The sequence below is a fragment of the Maylandia zebra genome, linkage group LG14, assembly GCF_041146795.1.
Source record: "Maylandia zebra isolate NMK-2024a linkage group LG14, Mzebra_GT3a, whole genome shotgun sequence".
NCBI classification, from domain to species: domain Eukaryota; kingdom Metazoa; phylum Chordata; class Actinopteri; order Cichliformes; family Cichlidae; genus Maylandia; species Maylandia zebra.
Genome location: NC_135180.1, coordinates 16,214,794 through 16,234,146, shown reverse-complemented (window position 1 = coordinate 16,234,146; position 19,353 = coordinate 16,214,794). Strand labels below are relative to the sequence as shown.

General features: G+C 39.0%; 1 protein-coding gene across 10 annotated transcripts in view; it reads left to right on the top strand.

Annotated features, from left to right (window-relative positions):
- The window catches only part of gramd1bb (GRAM domain containing 1Bb), a 114,204-nt gene that overhangs the window by 39,037 nt on the left and 55,814 nt on the right, over nt 1-19,353 (top strand). For 6 of the 10 annotated variants that reach the window (XM_076892330.1, XM_076892332.1, XM_076892333.1 and 3 more), the window contains exons 2-4: nt 2,686-3,842; nt 12,391-12,480; nt 15,942-15,968. In XM_076892330.1, the coding sequence (XP_076748445.1) occupies nt 3,436-3,842; nt 12,391-12,480; nt 15,942-15,968 (524 nt within the window). In that variant the 5' untranslated portion in view covers nt 2,686-3,435. Of the gene's footprint in view, nt 1-2,685; nt 3,843-12,390; nt 12,481-14,195; nt 14,394-15,654; nt 15,718-15,941; nt 15,969-16,394; nt 16,411-19,353 lie in introns of those variants that run through there. The other 4 variants (XM_076892336.1, XM_076892340.1, XM_076892338.1 and 1 more) reach the window with 4 other exon arrangements.

Genomic DNA, 19,353 nt, shown 5'->3' with positions numbered 1-19,353 from the left:
TTCCTCTCTTATACTTCTAAATCTGTAAGAGCTTCTACAGAAAACAGGGCTTCTAGTCAATGAGATCGTTGACTCTGGATGATCCTGTCTTCGATATTTAATCTTGACACCTTATGAAGTTTATACATTTTTAAAGTGCTTTATTATTGACTGGCTTTAACTGTTTAATTATTACATGATTAGTTTTCGTAGGAATATTAGAAACAGCAGTAGTAATGTTATTCAGTCTCTTTCTGCAAACATGATGTGCACTGTCTTTACCATAGCAGGCATATAAACTACCAGTCTCTGTTTGTTTCTCACCTCATAGATCCCAACTGAGAAAGCCATATGTGCACAACAACCATGCTAGTATTTTTAATGGTGTGGGCTATGAGAAAGCACAGATGGTTATTTTCACTATTCACTATTCACTCTGCTATCTTGTCAGTAGCAGTCTCGCTCACAACTCATCAAATACAGCACATGGTAAGGATGCCATGGCATCACATTTTAAAGCACTTGTTTCTGCTTAAGCCTAATTAAACCTTGAGCCTTGAGATTGTAACTGAGCATTTTTTGTTTATGCCATTGTCACACCTTCTGTCGCATTGTCACGTCACAGAATGGGAAACCTTTCCAATCTCCAGCAGGCTTATCACTGTGATACCCAAGAAAAGTTTGCCTTCTAATGTTAGAAAGTCTACGAATAAAATTCGGCAAAAGTTGGGACCATGCGCAAAAAGTAAAGAAAGCGCAGTGAGTTGCAAATTTCATAAACCATTATTTTATTCGAAATAGAACAAAAGGAAAGGACAGCATTCCTCCACCAAAAGTCCAGAAACTGGTCTCCTCAGTTACAAACTGTTAAAAGAGGAGGGGATGCTTATCGACTGGTAAAAATAGCCTTGTCCCAACTTTTTCGAGATGTGTTGCTGCCATCAAATTTAGTCTGAGCTAATATTTTCTTAAACTAGTATGGTTTTTCAGTTCATGTATTTCATATGTTTGTTTGTTTTTTTATCTTCCACTCTGAATAAAATTAGTAAAATAAGTAAAATTCTATAAAGTAAACTAGTAAGCAGTGTTGGGTGTAATGCGTTACTAAGTAACACGTTACTGTAATTAAATTACTTTTCCACTGAAAAAGTAGAGTAACTAATTACTGTTCATTTTTAGGTATTTTAATTACAGTTATTTACAATGTACTTGTGTTACATTGTAAAATAATTAAACTCGCTGAATATCATTATATAATTTCAATAATTTTTCTTCTAAACGTAGAAGTAAACTCTGCCGCTTTAACATCGTTGTAGTGCAGGTGCACGTCATTTCGCGCCAGTTTGCTGCATAGTTGTATTCTAAAGCGGAAGATGTCGGACTCGGCTGAAGCGAGTGGCTGTTTTATGAAATGGACATATTCCCATCTCTTCACTTTTCTGAAACAAGCAGACAAGCTATATCCTGGGGAGAAAAAACTATCGGCTGCTGTTAATAGCACGAGTAATTTACTGAAGCGCCTGACACGAGAGCATAGACAAACACTTCTGAGTGATCCTTGTTCATCATCCATGGATAACACCGCGGCAACTCCTGCTAAGCAGACAAAACCTGATTTTACTTCAGCAGCACAGAAAGCGTCTGAAGGTGAGCTTAAAAAATGATTGCAGGCTACATTGTGGAAGAGATGCTACCGCTTACTGTAGAGTCTCCGTCTTTAAAAAATGTATTTATTATTTAAAGAGTTTAATTTCTATTGTTTGCCCACTCAAGGTTTATAGGGATTTTAAGAAGTATTTAGTTAAATTACTTATTTAGTAATTAAGTTACTTTTCTGACACAGTAATTTTAAATACAATATTGACTAACTAATTAGTAATTAATTACTTTTTTAAAGTAACTTACCCAACACTGCTAGTAAGCTAGCATTGTCCTTCCCATTTAAACAAATATACTTAAATGTGACAGCAAAAGATTCTGAGCATTTCTTAATATTTTGGTGATTTGGGCATGAGCATGTGTTGATACTTGTATCTCATTTTCTCACACAGTACTGGCAACTTGCTCTGTGTTGATTTCTAACATGCCCCCATTTCACTTTTTGTCGTGTTTTTTTTTTTTTTTTTTTTTTGCTTCACAGTTAGACATACAATAGTGACATGTGTGGTTTTGCTCTCATTCAAAAAAAACAAGACATCAAGGACCTGTCAGTAACGTTGCAGTTTCAAAATCACCTGCTGAAAGAATTGCCATCTTCAGAATTGTAAAGAAAGCTTCTCTGTTGAGTACATACCACATAAAACAGTTTGCAACCACTCAAATATCCTCTGTTTACAATGATAGTGATCCACAGAGGCCATCCATTACATGCGACTTTTTTTTTCCTTTCCTTTTTTTTGTGGACATTGGCAGAAGGTTTATAGTCTTGTATACATTTAACAAAGGCCTTGTGGTTTGACAGACTTAAGCTGGTGCATGGTGGTGGGTAGGTAGCGTATGTTGAGTAGAACAGTGTGCTGCCTGTCTCCTGTGATTGGTGTCCATGGTGTCTTCCTTTGTCTGTGTGGGTTCTTGTCCATTAAGCCCTGCCTCTTTTGATTATCTGCCTGTGTGGTTGTGTGTGCGTGTGTGACTGCTTAACTTGGCCATTATCATCCTCAGCCTTGCCTTTACCTTGCAGTCCTATCACTTCCCTTTAACCTGTAGGCATTAACTGTGTGGAGAGCACGGCACACTGGGGCACAAGACGGACTTCAGCCTGAAGCAACAGTGTCTTCCTGCAGCATCGCCAAAATGAGCACAAAGTGACGGCAAACAGCCTCCCAACCTCATACATCGGAATCGGCAATCAAGAGCTGACAGTGGTTGCCTTCCCTTTAGCATTAGCGGTAGCTAAAATAACAGCTCTCGGACAGTGGCATAGTAAATGTGTAGTTGGGTGTGTGTGTGTGTAACTTGGCCTCCCAGTCCCTAGGGAGAACCAGCAAAGGAGTTGTGTTACACTCCCTGACAGACCTTATACATGTTTCATCTGCTAGCCTCAGAACAGAAGCCCCCTTTGTTATCTAATCTAGCCCTCTTCTCTCCAGCCTGAGTTCACCGCCACAAGACTGCTCTTCTAAATCAGTCAGCTGGCCACTGAGCTACACAAACACCAACAGCTGAGGAGCAGCAAAAGGACTTGGTTAAGCCTTAGATATCTACTACCAGGATCTATATGCCAGTCTTATAATCCGTAGGCTAGCATGCAGAAAGGGCTTTAACATAAACAAGACCTGAAGGGGCTATGGGAGGTCTACCAAAGATTTTCAAGGATCTCAACTGTGCCTCACTTGTTCAGCCCTGAGCTTTTCTGCAATTCTTCAAGGCACAGAATTGCAAGACCTGTAATAATCTTAAGTTGTGTATCTTAAAAGAAGTGCTTTAGGGGAGTATTTAGAGAGCTAGGCAAAAATCATGACTGACACTCTTAGACCTCCTTCACTCCAGGTGAGTGTGCCAAAAGATGCTCCAGCATACTCCGATGGAGGAAACAATGCTGTGTCAGATGGCTCTGTGCGATCCAGCTCGTCAACACCAACCCTCCGTCGCAAACGCTTCAAAATGCGCCGCATGAAGAATGTGCCCAGTGAAAGGGAGATCGAAAGAGGGCGGCCGACCAACTGCCACCTTACAGCCAGATCCCGTTCCAGCTCCAAGGAGTACCTTCAGTTGCCTTCCATCGAAATCACACCATCAAGCGACGAAGATGCTCCTTCCTGGTCGAGGTGCTCCACACCAAGTGCATCTCCTCGCCGTAAGCGTTTCCTGTTGAGGAAGTGGCTGAAGGTCAGAGAAAAGAAGGAGCAAGGCAGTGAGAGCAGGTTTGTATGGGCCCTTTCTATTCACCTAAACCCCTCTTCTTCCCTAATACCTCCATGATGCTTCATAATTCCTGCTATCTGCACTAATGATGTATCTCCTACTTGAGAGTTCAGTTGTTGGCATGGTATTTTTCAATGACTGAACCTTTAGGTCTCTGTTTAGCTGAGTCTTATGTACTGATTGTGCTTGTCTTTCGTCCATATTTTGTTAGTTAATAAGTTAATAAATAAGTCAGATAGTTTATTTGTTAAGTGTTTTTCACAGGCAAACAGTCACAATAGGGCTGTATGCAGAAAGACTAAACTAAAAAAGAACATCAAGGGCCATAATAGCCATTAAAAAATACAAAATAAATTGCACAGATTGTTGCACCACATTAATGGAGTCACCAGAGTGTTGACCCCTGTCCACAGGTTACCCACATTAACAAGTTACATCTTCTTGCATGCAAGAGGCATACACAGTAAATGTTTTCAGTCATTTACTCATAGCTTAAAAGGTTGATCTGATTACACTATTGAAGACAGATCAAAAGGTTTAGATAATCAAAAGGTTTCCTCCTTTGAAAGTATGTGCGTGCAAAGTCTGGTATCTCAGATAAAATAATCAAGCGTGCAGCATGAGGAAAAGTCATAGTATTCTAAGTTGCAAATACAAATAATGTTGCAAATGCACTCAATTGTTCAGTCAGGCCTCTGAATGTTATTTGTAGCAGATAATCTAATTTTGCAAAGATAAACAAATGACTTAGCAAAAGAGACTAGTTAACTCGTTACTGATATCTAGAAAATACACTTTGGTGTCACAGAGGAAATAATGACAAAATTCTGATACTCTTTAAAAACAAATGATAATACTACTATTATACTACTACTACTAGTACTATAGTAATATTATAAACAACGTAACTAAGTATGTGTTTCTCTTAGGTATTGACGAAAAAATAAAGCCAATTAATTTTAATCTTGTCTGAGATGGTGCTATGCTTCAGGTAACATTGTGCCATATTTTTGTTGCTGCCACTCTCTGTCACTGTTCCCGTGTAGTGTGTGGCTGGTAGACTTTTCCTTTTTAATATCCATTTGTTAGACACAAACAATTGTTTTATCCAATTAATTTAACGTTATCTGTTAATGTTACAGACAAGCAGGGCTGATAATATTTGCTTCCACATTAATGTTACTGCTTTATTGTTCTCCATAGGCACTAGCTTAATAATAACAGATGGCTAATGTGGCTATAAGATAATTGCTAATAGTTAAACAGGAAACCTTAACATTTATGATTTATGGTAAGCGTTAAATGCCTTAGTGTTCCTGAAGTGGGAACAGTAATGACTTCATGGAATTCCTTATAAAGTGTTGTTCAGTGTTATAGATCAACTTCAGCTGCTGAACACCACCCAACATTGTTCTTTACTTTAAAATCCATCACAAACTAACCTGTTTATCCTGCACGAAACAGCAGTATTTTAATAATAACGGAGTCTGTTTTCCAGGACATTTCACAATATGAAAAAACATAGCTTCACATCATATACAGATCCAATACCTGTTTTTAAAAAATTAGGACATTGTGCCAGATTTGCTCTGTGGGTGAGCAGGTGACCATATGCCACATGGCTGGAGTGCAGCAGGCTGGGTTTGAGTCTGACCCACGGCCCTTTGGATCATAACTTCCCCTTCTCCCTCTCTTCACTTTCCTGTCTGCCTTCATTCTTCCACTATCAAATAAAAGCAAAAAATGCACCTTTAATGCAGCTTTAAATTTCCAATTTATCAAATCCCACTGAGCAGTTCTTACTTTTTAGATATATACCTCTGTAGTTTCCCCTTCCATCTGTGAGTGCCATCATTGCTCTTCCTGAGAAACACAGCTTGCAGACACACTGTGTGACAAACTGCACACAAGCAATTTGCTTTTGCTGATATTTGTTGAGCAGTGGATACACAAATAAGATCTCTTGTAGTCATTCAGGTGTTATTGTTAAATAAAAATATCCCCAAAATGTGTTAAACCTAAAGTAACACCGCTGTTTTGAAAATTTAAAGAGTAGAAAATACAGATACTTGTATTAAAATGTAGAGAGCGAAAGTTAAGAGTTAAAGTAAGAAAAATAAATACTCAAGTAAAGTACAGATACCTGAAAATTCTAGCAAAGTACAGTAACAGTATTTGTACTTTGTTATGTCTCATCTCCTTCTCAAATTCCACAGAACTATATGCAATAGAATAATTTGGTAATGTGGTGACATTTAATAACCAAAAGGTCAAAGATTAACCTCTCACAATGGGTTCACCCGAAACCGCGGCTGATTGTGACCTACACCCGTTTTCACGCCTTGGCTCGTGTAATTAGGTAGAGTATCATTATCAATAGGGGGTTAGTGATAGGGCTCCACCTGTCGCTCTGAAGCTTTCGGATGAGAGGTGAAACATCTTCAAGGAAACTTAAAGAAGTCTAGATGCTTTTCTTTCCAAGCTCCTTAGAGTACGATGGCCTGGATGACTGAGAAGCTTCACAGACATATTTACTTTGGCATGTTAATGTTTTACTTTTTTTCACTGGTATTCACAGCTATAACTCAGAAAAAAAGAAGGCGAGATTGTGACTGTGTTTTAATGAGACACAGAACTGGTGGCATTTACCTTTAGTTATCAGTTAGACATCTTTATTGTCTTCACTGCTCATATAAGTCTGACCTGAATCTAAACTGTAACCTGTCTGGTTGGCCTAGGAATACAAATGCATTTTGGTTAGTCTAGTTGAAAAATAATATTTTCTCCTCCCAAACCATGACAAGCTAGAAGGAAAAGCTCTGATAATTTCTCTTCTCGTTGTTTTTTTTCTGTCTTTCTTGTTTTTTTCGGGGGCCACTTATCACTGCTAACAGCAGACAGGAATAGATTCATTCTTCCCTCCATAAATGTGCTATCTTTCTCTGAATTGAAGGCACTCTCCAGAGGTGCATAACTGCCGCAGCATCCTTGAGTGTGAAATACGGTCATTATCGAGCAGTTCTTGAGAAAATCTCTACTTCTTCCTGAAGGTGTAATGTGAACTTTCGTAAGAAGTGTTCCTCAGCTTAATAATGTACTGTGGCATAAAGCTGACATGGCTTCTCAGTGTGCTGCCTGGTACAACTGAATCTATTATGTAAAAGAAAAAAAAATACCATGGTTTAAAACTGTGTGAGAGTGACATAAATAATTCAGATGTTAATGTTTGTCGTTACTTAATTATTGCTGAAGCAGAGCAAGAAGTGCGTAAACGTCCGAGACAGTTTGTTCTGCTTCACAGTGTTCTCTCGCAGAGTTGATATTTAATATAACATTCGCTGTATCGAAACCTTTGTTATGACTGAAAGCTGTTTTCCCACATTCTTCTACTGAGTGGTCTCGCATGACGTCACATGCGCATTGCTCTACAGCTGTCCGCCATGTTGGATGTGAATCAACCACATGGTTGTTAGATACAAATGTGTATATCACGGATGGTTGACAGCAGTTCCCAGTAGTTTCTGGCCGTTGCTGGGTGAAAAGGGTTGCAAAGAAGTGGATGCACCAAAAACCTCCCAGTGAGTTTAGTTGCTTTGGTTGCTAGCAGATTCCCGTGGTTGCCTGTAGTTTTTCATGTTTGTCTGCAAATACTCACTCACTACTACTAGTTGGTAAATGAACTGGTTCTTATATCAGTAGCTTTTCGACTCTACCTACCTTATTCATCACATGATAGAGGCATCTGAGAGAAATTACAAATGCCACAAAATATCTTTTACATAATTTTTCTTTCTCATCAGTAAACCCTCATGCCTTACAAGTGGGGGATCTTTCTTCCCGGAGAAAACATTCCCATGAGCATACAAATTTTTTCACTCATGACTCATGAGTGCTTTGTATTAATTTGCAGTGACCCTTTCCTGTAAAGTGGCTCCAAATCATGCCAGTAAAATGTCCCTAAAACTGTAAGTTCCTGGAACCTTCACTGTCGGAGTCGGTCATTCTGTTTTTTCCCTTAATTCATCATCAATCTGTAACATTCCCTGACTTTGACTCCATACTGTTAACATTCATATAAATATCTACTACAATATCTGATGGCTCACTACGAAAAACGTATGAATGAAATAAATTGTTATTGTGTTATTTTAGGCAGCTTTTGTTGGCATGCAGCTTGAACCACCACTGCGACCTCCAATTTCCAATGCAATTGGTTTTCCTCTTATTTTGGAGTCTTTTCATACAAACAAACAAATGGTAACTCTAGATTGTGGAACCTAAAAAAATAATAAATAAGCTGTCATTCATGAATACTGTAGTTAGTTGTTTGCTGTTCAGTTCATTTAAATTGGATATAGTTTATCCTCATGCTATTGCATTCTGGAGGTTCTAAAATTAAGATAAATTACCACCAGAAGTTAATTTAGATATGAAATATGAAGGGTATAACACACCACATCATTCTTTCTTTTTAAAAGGCTTTTAGCTTAGTAGTTGTTTTTTGAGTGACATAGGCACGGCACAAAAGCAGCAGCCGAAGTAAAACCTATTAATCTTGTGCTTTTTAAAATGCCTACATTGGTTTTGTGACTTGAAGCCTGCTTTAATTTCCCAGTTAATATACAAACGTAGCAGAGCTTTTATATTTAACCACATCTTTGTAGATTTATAAAGGGATCTGATGCTGTTACCTTGGTTACCTTGGTCTTCTCTTCTGAAAGGCTTTAGAAATATTATATCACATTATATTATATATAATAGCAGGTATTTAGAAACATTTTTTGAGATGTAAGGAGAAATTTTACATAAGCACTCTTATGTTTCATTTACATATAGGGTGTCGAAAATGTTACCTGTCAGTACTTGTTTTTAGTGTGTAAATGTCACATAAAATCAGCAGTAGAAATGTTGTGCCCCCAAAATGTGTACATAAGCTTTGTGATGTGAAACCTGCTTCTACTCCTCAGTTAATATACAACTCTGGCAGATCCTTTACAGATAGTCAGATGTGTTGCAGTGTGAAAGAACTCTGTTTTCTCCTCATGGAAACACTCAGAAGTATTTCACTAGGATGAAATTAAGACGTTTTACGCTTCCTGTAGTAAATCAGCTCTGCCATGATGCCTTTTACATTTCTAAAGAATTAATGGGTGTAGAATACAATTGATTTATTTGACTCTGACTGCAGTTTTAAAATTCTTTAAATAATTAATTCTTTGTTATACAACTTTAGCTCTTTCATCACTGACATGGAAGGCCAATCAGTTTTCCTCTCATCAAACTGCTTTAAATGTTTAAATCTTTAGTGATGAATGTGAAATCATGAAATCATTTAAGTGTTATTGATTTTAATCCTCTCTAAGTAAAGCCTCATTCTTTGTCCAGCCTGAGTGTTTTTACTTATCCCTTGTCGCAGTATTGACATGTTATCCTGTTTCATCTTAATCTTGTCATTCTGATGTTTTTCTCGTCTTGTGGTCTGACACATTCGGTGTGCACACTGTGTGTGCATGTGGACCTATGTGTATCTCTGCGTGTCTAAGATAGTGTTTCAAAGAACAGAGGGAGCTTACAGACACAGTGGAAGCTGCTGCTTGATAAGAGCAGAACAATTTCCAGAAAGTGGTAGAACATTTTTACCTGGTTTGACCCCTACTTGGTCTAAACATAAATATTTCAGCTACTCAACAGAAAAAAACTGAGGTTTGAAGAGATTTCCAGAACTCTGCTGTTCTTCAGGTAGTTTCATTGCAGTCGTAGAAACAATGTTGGTATTTTTGTGTCATTATGTGAACAATAGAAGTTTCTGAGTTAAAGAGCAGTGCTGATTACATGTCAAAACCAGGTGAATTCTTCTACTTTAAAGTGTAGAGTGGTTAGTTTGGTCAACCATGGTCAACATTTGTCGTAATGTCTGTAGTTTTACGCATAGAGGTTAAAATCGTCTTCAAAAGACATAAAATTTAACGTTTTAAGCAAGAGAAGATTTTTTTTCATGGTTTTAGAGTAGAAAAAGAAAAAAATCATCACGTAGTTTGTAAAACTTTGAGCAGCCTAAGTGGTCTGAGCTCTAATATAATGTTTGCAAAGTCTTTATTAGGGTTATGACTTCATAGGGAAGTCTGGGTGATGCACATTTCAAAGCTATACAAACCCTCTGACTTGGGGAACATCTAAATAACTGCATAGCATCTATAGTCACATGCTTGGATTGTGAACAGAGAAGTTTCATTGTTGAGAATCGTCCATCTTTATTTCCCCTGCTGCTTCCAGTGTGAAGGCACTGTGTGTCCATCTGGAGCACAGGGGAGCCGGTGACTTAACAAGGTCTGGAAATTTAAATAATTGCTTCTCATTAAGCAGCGGGAAGAAGATGGCAAAGTTTTGTCAGGTAGACAGTTCCACAATTCACAGTGACTTAAAATCATAGTTAACAAGAACACCGGAGGACAAGTTGACTTCTGGAAGGTAAAGATATACTTTGAAAGAGCACTCTTTGTACATGTCAAGCAGGATTGATAGAAAGGCAAATCCTCTCTAAGTGTTTGACTGCATTAGACTGGAATAGTAATGCACATTCTGGTCTGTGCAGTGACACCTACACAAATATGACCTGTATGCTTACTGCCAAGTGAAATATTTGCAAATTAATTTAAAAGAAAAGGAAAGAAAAGCCTGGAGTCTTTGGAGTTAAGTCCTGGGCACTGATGAAATTAAAGTGAACTTTTTGGCCTGAATGAGCAACAGTGCTAGAAGCTGAAAAAGAGGAGGGTTTCAAAATTGGACAACGTAAGAGGTGCAAGCCAAGGTTTTGTCAGAGTTCCCAAGCTTAGCATCGGAAAAATAAAAGCTGAAGGAAGTCACAGAACTAGAAGCTTTATTCTGGAGGTGTAGGTTAAAATCCCCCCAGACAAGAACTGAAAGAATGTAGTGGCTATAAAAAGTGTTTATAAACTGATGGGCTGTTATTAACTACTAACCATCAAGCCGCATATTTGCAAAGTTCATTTTCCCTTTCGTTTTTTTTAAAACTGTTATTTACTAAATAAAGAAAGAAAATATGTATCCTGCGAACTGTAAACCAGTCACTGCTTAATATTTAAAGATGAGGAGATACAATATAAATTATAAACATGGATCATACGTGATCGAAGTTTGGATTATGTAGCTTTGTTGTCCTTGATTTCGTTGTACCTTTTAATATGTTGGTTTAAAAAGGAAAAAGTAAGAAAGTATAATGAATAGTGTCGGGGTATTGTACTAATTGTGTACGAGCAATGAATAATTCAGTCTGGATTGACTCCATGTCTACATTCTGTTCTTGTCATTTAGAATGAGCATGCTCTGAAGGACAGAGATATATACACCAGAATAAACACATCTGATTAGAGTGCATACAGTATGTCTTAGCCTTGAGTGAACAGCTTGCAGTGGAGGAAGCAGGAGGGAAGATAGGAACCCGGCAAAATGATATGAAATTGCAAAAATGTATCTTTTGAGTGACATCTGCAGTCAGGAGTCAAGTTTTTGTACCAGAAAAGCAGCAGATGATCCGATAAAGCTAATTTTAGCTTTTTTATTGTTTTCGCTGGGGTTTTCTTTGTTACATTTTGTTACATGATAACAATTATTAACTACTTTTCATTTATATTAGTAGCCGTGCATACATGTGTATTATTAATAGTAAAAACTTAAACGTTCGAAAAGAACATTACAGATTACTAAAATAACTGATTAACTCGGACAAGTATTTTCAAAGTGCGTCAACAATTTCCCAAAATAATCTCAGGCTTCCAAAATCTGCATTTTTCATACATTCCAGCATCTCCTCCAGGCTTGGACAGCTCATAGCTGCTTTAGGAAATAGGTCAAGGCATCCTGCAGACTTAAGAGTGTGAATTAATGAAGACCTTTTTTCCCAACAGACTGGCTTTATTCTTAAATGTCAAAGCGTGGATGAGAATAACTGCAGAATTTTAAAATGCTCGGGAAAAAACGCTCTCTATTACTAGTGTATTAGTCATATACTATATAAGACGTAACTGATAAATAAACTGCAGCTTGTGCATTATTTGTGGTGTAGCAGAAACAATCCTAAATCTCTTCAAAAGATCTCTGGCTCCTTAGCTGTTCAAGCCCCATTTTTGTGAATGAATATTTTCTCTCTATATATATATATTTAAACATCTGTAACCCCCCCCCCAAAAAAAACTGCAGAACTCTTTTTTTTTTTCTTTGCATAGCCCATGTCATATATCGCCCTCTAGTGTTACCATGGGATATGTGCATGCAAAAACTGTAGCTGACACATACTTTACATGCTGACAGTGTGAGAGTTGAAACTAATAGATGAAATTTATTTTTATATAAGTTCACGCATAGAGTTTATTTGTATGTATGTTTGCTTTTGTTGTGTTTTTCTTTTTCTTTTTTTTTTCTTTTAGGGAGAAATAGGCCAAAAATAAATACATTTTAGATGCAACGTCTGTATCTTTTCATTTTTGCTGGAACTGTGTGACACTGACTGTCACCCTCATTTTCTTGCAGCAGCCAGCAAAGCAGCCAGCAAAGCAGCCTGCAGAGTAGCCATGAAGACGAAAGCAATCGCTTCTTGACTCCATTGATCCGAGAGGAGAGGTGAGCAAGTGTGTAACTGCTGCACACATTTGCCTTTGCATGAGACACTTTTTATGTGGTAGAGCAAGAGGACTTTTAACATGTGTTAGCAAACCAAGTCGAAGCTGGGATTTGAAGGTCAAACCCAGGAAGTTATGTGCTACACTGCAAGGGTCACTCTGTAAAAATTTAATTTATTATTAGAGGAATTATGATGCTGTGAGCATCAGTGACGGCACATACACTGTGTTTTGTGTGTCTATCTGATACAGTCATTCAAAGTGAAAGAACAATGAAGTCAGTGTTTTTGGTCATTTCATATGCAGTCTCTGGTTATTGCATATATTCTCCAGTAGAGGGCAGTCCAAGGTCTATTTTTTTTGCCAGTAGTGACGGTGAGGCAAAAAGATTGGTTGTGGCTTTACATTTAGATATTTCATCAGTTTCATAAAAATGCTAATTGAAGCCTCATTCAAAAAAACATTATTTTTTTCTTCGAGGGGCCTTGTTCTGTGAAAATAGATTCAAATGAAGCTTTTGAACCATCCATAAATGCCACGCTCTGATTTTCCTTCTGATGTGACATTCATGAGAACTACAAACTGACAGAGAAGGTTCTTTTACTGGTGCCTACGCCGCAGTCATCTGAAAGCGGTGATATGTAACTTCTCCCACAGCAATTAGAGGCTCTGCGTCCCAGAGCTCAGCTTGAGTTGAGAGATTAGCTCTTTGTCACTCTTTGCTGCAGTTGTCACAGCATCACTACTGAGAAGTAAAATCAGTAACTGAATCTGGTGCTTAGGCGTGTGCATGTCTTTATTTGTCATACGTGTGTCGGCCTGTGATGTGATATCCAGTTTTTATGGCAATTTTTACAATCAGATAGTAAAGCTGTAGAGAAGCCTTGATAATACATGTGGTAGTTTTCAGGCTGAGTAAAGGAAACAAAAGCAGAGTCTCTAGTGTGGTCTCTGTCCCTGCACAGCAAACCCATATGGAAAAGATATATATAAATCTTATAAAGTTTGTATCTGTCTTGTGTGAAACTTGTATGAAAAGCATACAAGAGTGAAAACACATATAATATCCTTTGAAAAATTATATAATGAAACTTGTATGTTTTGGATACTTACTAAAACAATATATGAAAGTAATGAGAAAGTGGCCACTTTCATGAGTAAATCATGTAAGTTTTTACTATTTCTTTTCCATATGGGAACTTTAGCTGTTCATCTGCTATAAATATTAAAATAATAATTTTTAAAAAGATGAGGATAAGGAACTTTGTTAGATCGCTGCAAAAATTAAACAGATTTTTGCATAAGAAAACCTGCACACCAAATTTATAAGTCTTTCAATCCAAGGGTGGTGCTTAAAATCACACCAGATAATGACAACCTGCAGGTAAAAAAACACAAGACTGTGTCAATAATTATTCTTCTAAACTGGCTAATTTCATGCTCATAATGTTATGTGGTGTGCCAAAAACAGAGTAGAATCTGGTTAAAATAAATAGTTTGTTGCTTTAGAGCAAATAAACTGCTGCTCATATTGTTCATGTGCAGAGCTAAGATTCAGTCAAGCATGATGCAAAAGTAGGACATCCTGAAGAGAAAATTTGCAAGAATCCCCTCCGTCTAGCCTCTGAATAACCACCCACTTAGTTGTCTTTGCTTTTAGCTCAGTCTACCAGAGCTGTGCACTACACCTCCACTGTTTCTCTCTGTCCTGCTCTCCCTCCCGCGCACTCTCCTCGCTCAGTGTCTCCTCTTACTCAAATCAGGAACAGCACCTGTGAAACCTATGGGATTTTTTGCCGCTCTTTTCTTTGCTGCACTGGTGATAGCTAGTGAGGTTTGTCTGCAGCAGCTGCAGGGAGAGCAGCGTTCTGTAGCCGGCTTTAGAGGGCACGGAATGTCATGTCTCCTCTGCAGGTAAAAACAGCTGGATTTCTGCCCGGCGGCTGCCTTCTCGCAAACTTCGCCCGTGTCGTCATCTCCATGCCAGTCACGCTTGTGTTTTTTGCTCTCTCTGCGTTTGTCTGTCTGCCTGGTGTGCTGCAGTTTTTGCTCTGTGTATGATGTGCGCAGCTGCATTTTCTGGTGAAGTGGCAGCAGGCTAACACAGTATGTGAACGTTTAGCTGCCTCAGCCAGATTATCAGGGCATCTGTGGAGGTTTTTGGGAAGGACGTGAAGACAAGTTTGCTCATTCCCTGTCATTGTCATGTTTTTGGTTTCGTTGCCTCTGACGCTTCTGCTCAACTCCTCCACTTTAACTGCAGATAGTGTTATGTAATATCACAATGTGACTTTGCTAAGTGAGTGTAATATGACTCATCGGTGAAGATGATGCAGCACATGATTGTGAGTTGTGAATGAAAATTTGTGCATTGTGAGACATGCCGGATCAATTTGCAGAATAGAGAATACGTTTATGTAACTACAGTGAAATTGCCAGGCTGTCATGTGACACTTAGCTTTAAAGCCCCTCCCTTCTCAGAAGGTTTAAGTAATATATCCGCAGCTATATTTCCACCACCATATGAAGCACTACAATGCAGCAAGCAGACAGAGATGGACTTTATTTAATCATACACTGGGGAAGCTCACCCCCTCCAGATATCTATAACTAGATTATAAATGCTCAAATATTGAATTAATATACACTGTGTGTTTTCATTCTTACATAATGATATCAACCTTTCTGCAAACAGTTGCAGTCTGATTTGGACTGACTGCAGTCACCCTCTGATTGTTGAAGGTTTGTAAATAATTGTACTTAATTTGTAAATGCAGACAGATTGCCAACATGCTGCCATCAGTCTGAATGAGTCTTTGTCAACTTAACGGGACAACTTGGTTTCAAGCAGGTTGTATTCTGGTTTTATTACTGTAGAACAGGAAGGCTCCTCAGTGTCTGGTGATTCCTGCTTCTAATTCCTTTCTTGTTTGGGTGGTTATTTGAGCTACTGTTGCTTTCCTGATAGTTCAAAGTAGTCCGACCAATCGTTTTTCCGGGGAAATCCCAGTAGGGACGCAGTTTCTGAAATACTGAGACCACTCTGTTTGGCATCAATCACCGTGCCACACTCAAAGTTTCTTCCCATCCTGATGCTCAGTTTGAACGTTGGCACGTCATCTGACCAGTGCCTACATCCAGCTACATCCCTAAATATAATTGCTTCCAAGTGATTGGCTGATTAGACCATTCTGTTAACAAGCAGTTGTGGACATGCGCCTCACCTCATGCGTCTCAGGTAAATTATAGTTAGTGAGTTTGTAAAACTATATGAATATATAATGAATGCAATAGATTCTTTACATGAGTTGTTCTAAAGTGAGGAGTTATAGTTATTTAGAAGAAAAAGAAAGTGTTTTTTTGATGTCACAACCACATAATATGATGCAGAGTGTTTCAGCTGTTAGATAAAAGCCGTGTCTGCAGTACGCTATGACTGAATGTGCTTTTTCCCCCGTGCAGGTCTGACAGTGCAGCGGACAAAATCAGGTGAGTCTACTTCCTCATCGTCCCCGTAGAGGTGGTGGCATGCATCGTATGCTGGTGAGCTTATCCACCGTGACCAGCCTTACTGTCACCCCATCTGCCCTGGCCCCACCCACCCCTCATGTGACACAGATTCACGCCTTTGTCCACCAACCAAGGTGTCTGAATACGCTTTACATTTGGAGAGGCCAGCAGTGAATACAGTTGCAAGCCATGGAATGCCATTGTTATCTTTTATTGGACAAACAACATTAGACACAAACAGGGCTTTGTAGGTTGGGCACTGTTGTGGAGATTGTAGTCCTTTAGCTACCCAGCCGGTGGCAGGTCAGCACTGTGCACTCACACTGTGGGCACAGACACTTTGCTCTTTGGGGTGTGAAGGCTGTGCAAGAGAGACTGTGCTGGACCTGAAGCAAAAAGGTCCAAGGCGTACACTGGAAAGGTGAGTGTGATTGGCTACAAGCAAGTCTTTGACCGGCAGCATGACGGGAAATTATATAAGTTGCTGTTTCTACGTTTCTGACTTTAGGACTGCTCTCCAATGTTGAGTCAGAGTGTAGTCAACCCAGTAATAGATATACTGTACTAACTTTCAGACATGGTGTTGAGCATGTTTTATTTTATGTAGAAAGTGATACTGGCAGTTTGTTATGAGGCCATAACCATGTAAGCGCTTTGCTTTTTGATGTGTGCCTGTGTTTGATGCTCGCAGCGATCATTCAGGAGAAATGATGTTTGTGCAGCACATTTTCTGAGCTGAATGAACACTGTTATTATTCTGTGTTTGTGTGTGTGCAATCTGGTATGCGTGTGTCTGCTTTGGTATGCTTTGAGTGGTCAGTCATGCGAGTTTGGTGACAAGTAGGCCAGTCCAGGTTTAAACCACTAGGAGTCTCTGTACTCCGGCATTTAGTGCAATGCCTTTCAAGCCAGGAGCCGTGCCTTTTGTGGGAAAATTGATGGTAATTAGATGTTGATTTTCCTTTTCTTCCTAGTTAATGCTTGTTGAATTTGTGAGGACAAGGGACTCTGAGAATGTCTGAAATTTGTTTTGGATACACAGGTGGCTCAGCTGCATGTTGTATACGGTGGGCAAACCTTCTGAATGACAGTGGGTGTATTTTGTAATAGTGAGTGTTAACTATTAGTCCAAGAGATGCTGCTTTTGTTGCATTTTGTTTGATTGCCATCTTCACTTAAACACCTCTGCATTTTTAGAATGATTCATGCATTCTGCTTCGGGTAGGATGGCAGAACAACAGAGGTGGATAACTGCCTATTGAGAGGAAAACACAGAACTGAATGGTTATGAGTGCATATGATAGAATATAATTAAACAATAGCAGTAAAATTTTTAATGATTAGTGAGATTAGTTGTTAAAAAAAAAGATGTACTAACACCAGTCATACATTTAAAAAAAAATAAGGGAGGAGGGGGAATTAAAAAAATGCTGATCGTACTATAACAGTGCAATGTTTTGATGAGAAGTCTTAAGTCCTTGCATTTTTATTAATGTTGCTGAAGCTGACGTCCCTCCGCAAAATGTGTTTCCCCACACAGCAGAAACTACTCTGAGCAAAGAGCTCAAGGTGTTGACCCAGTCGCCAAACTCCCTAAATCCAATCAAGCATGTGTGGGGTTAGGGATGGGTACCGGTTCTGACATAAACGGTAGTAACCAGACCGAAAAGCAGCGCACATTTCGGTGTTTTATTTCGGTGCTTTTTTTCCCCTGAGATGTCATGCACTTTGGATTCCAGCCAATCATTTTACCTTTGCGAGCGTAGTAGGCGGGCTCAGGTACGTACGTTCTTTTAGAGCAGAGCTACAGATTAAAAATGCCCAAGGCGAAGCGGTCAAAAGTCTGGCTGTACTTGATAGCAAAAGATGCAAACTCAGCAGCCTGCAACAAGTGCTTTAAGGTGATACTGTGCAAAGGAGGTAACTCCTCGAATCTGATGAAACACCTGGCAACGTATAGCATTTTGTTAAAAGCCAAGAAATGCGGCGTATTCGATAGCTTGCTGCGAGACCTCACACCGTGTGTGCACATCTACTGTGGGTGGGTTGCCTGTTATCGGTCGCAACATCCCCCAAAAACCCGAAGAGTAGAGTCCTGGCCCCTAGCCCTGCCAGTGTAGCAGAAATGATGACGGATGAAGATGGCACCAGCAGCCGTTCTACTCTGTGTGAGTAGCTTAATGTTGTTCGTGTGTAATTTACGTTGAGTAGGCTAACCACGTTATTACATTAATGCAGGTAAGGTGAACTAGCAAACACCGTCATAGTTACATGTCTTCTTGTTTGATGGCAGATACTCCCTTCACCCTGGCCAAAAAGGCTAAAATGACCAAAGAAAAAGTGGAAAACAGCCAAACATGAGAGGTTTTTGGACAAAGTTTGTTTTTCATTGATTAAGCACTGCTTCCAACCAAGAGTGATGCCATAAATCCCCTATAGCTGCAGAAAAGGCTAACATTGTTATCTTTTTACAAAAAAACAGCTGAACATGAGAGGTTTTTGGACAAAGTTTGTGTTCTCCATTCTTTAAGCACCGGTTTAAGCACCGTTTAAGCACCGGCACCGTTTCAAAAGTACCGGTTTGGTACTGGTATCGGATAAAACCTAAACGATACCCATCCCTATGTGGGGTACAGTGTGAAAAGACCAATCCGTGAGGCCCATCCCACAGCCAACAGGACCTAAATCTATCTCCGTAGACCTTGTAACAGGGCTTCCAGTATTTCCTAAGTAGTGAGACAGACTGCTTAAGATCAATACTTATTTATAGGAGCACCGGTAAATAATGCATGCAAAAAGCCCTTTGGTTAGGTAAAATGTAATGCAAGTGTAATTAGAAACCTTTCAGTTTTGATGAGGAGAAAGAAGCTCTGATGCATTCTTTGCATGGAAAATTTAATGGGGTTACTCAGCAATTATCTACATATACATTTTCCAGGAAATTCGGAAAAATGGTTCAGAATGTTGCATTGTTTTTCAAGTGAGAAAGAAATACAAAAGCCTAATAATGAGCACAACCTATAATTATTATAAATGTGATAATGTCTGCGTTATCCTGTGTTAAAGCACGTTGCCATACATGCTGGCTAGGTTTATGCTACATACATTAACATTATTAGCATTGTTTGAGTTCTGCCCAGCTCATTGGATAATAACTAATCTAATAATCACAGGCACCAGCCATATAAATGAAAACATTTGCCTCTGAATGACTGACTGACTTTAGTTGTGTTTCTTTGTTGTGTTGTTGTTGTTGTTTTTATGCTGCAGCCAACTACCAATCAAAACGTGGTCCATAAAGAGGCTCCTCATCAACTAAGATTTGGTTGGCTAATAATGGACACCCCTTACATTAGCTGTGATA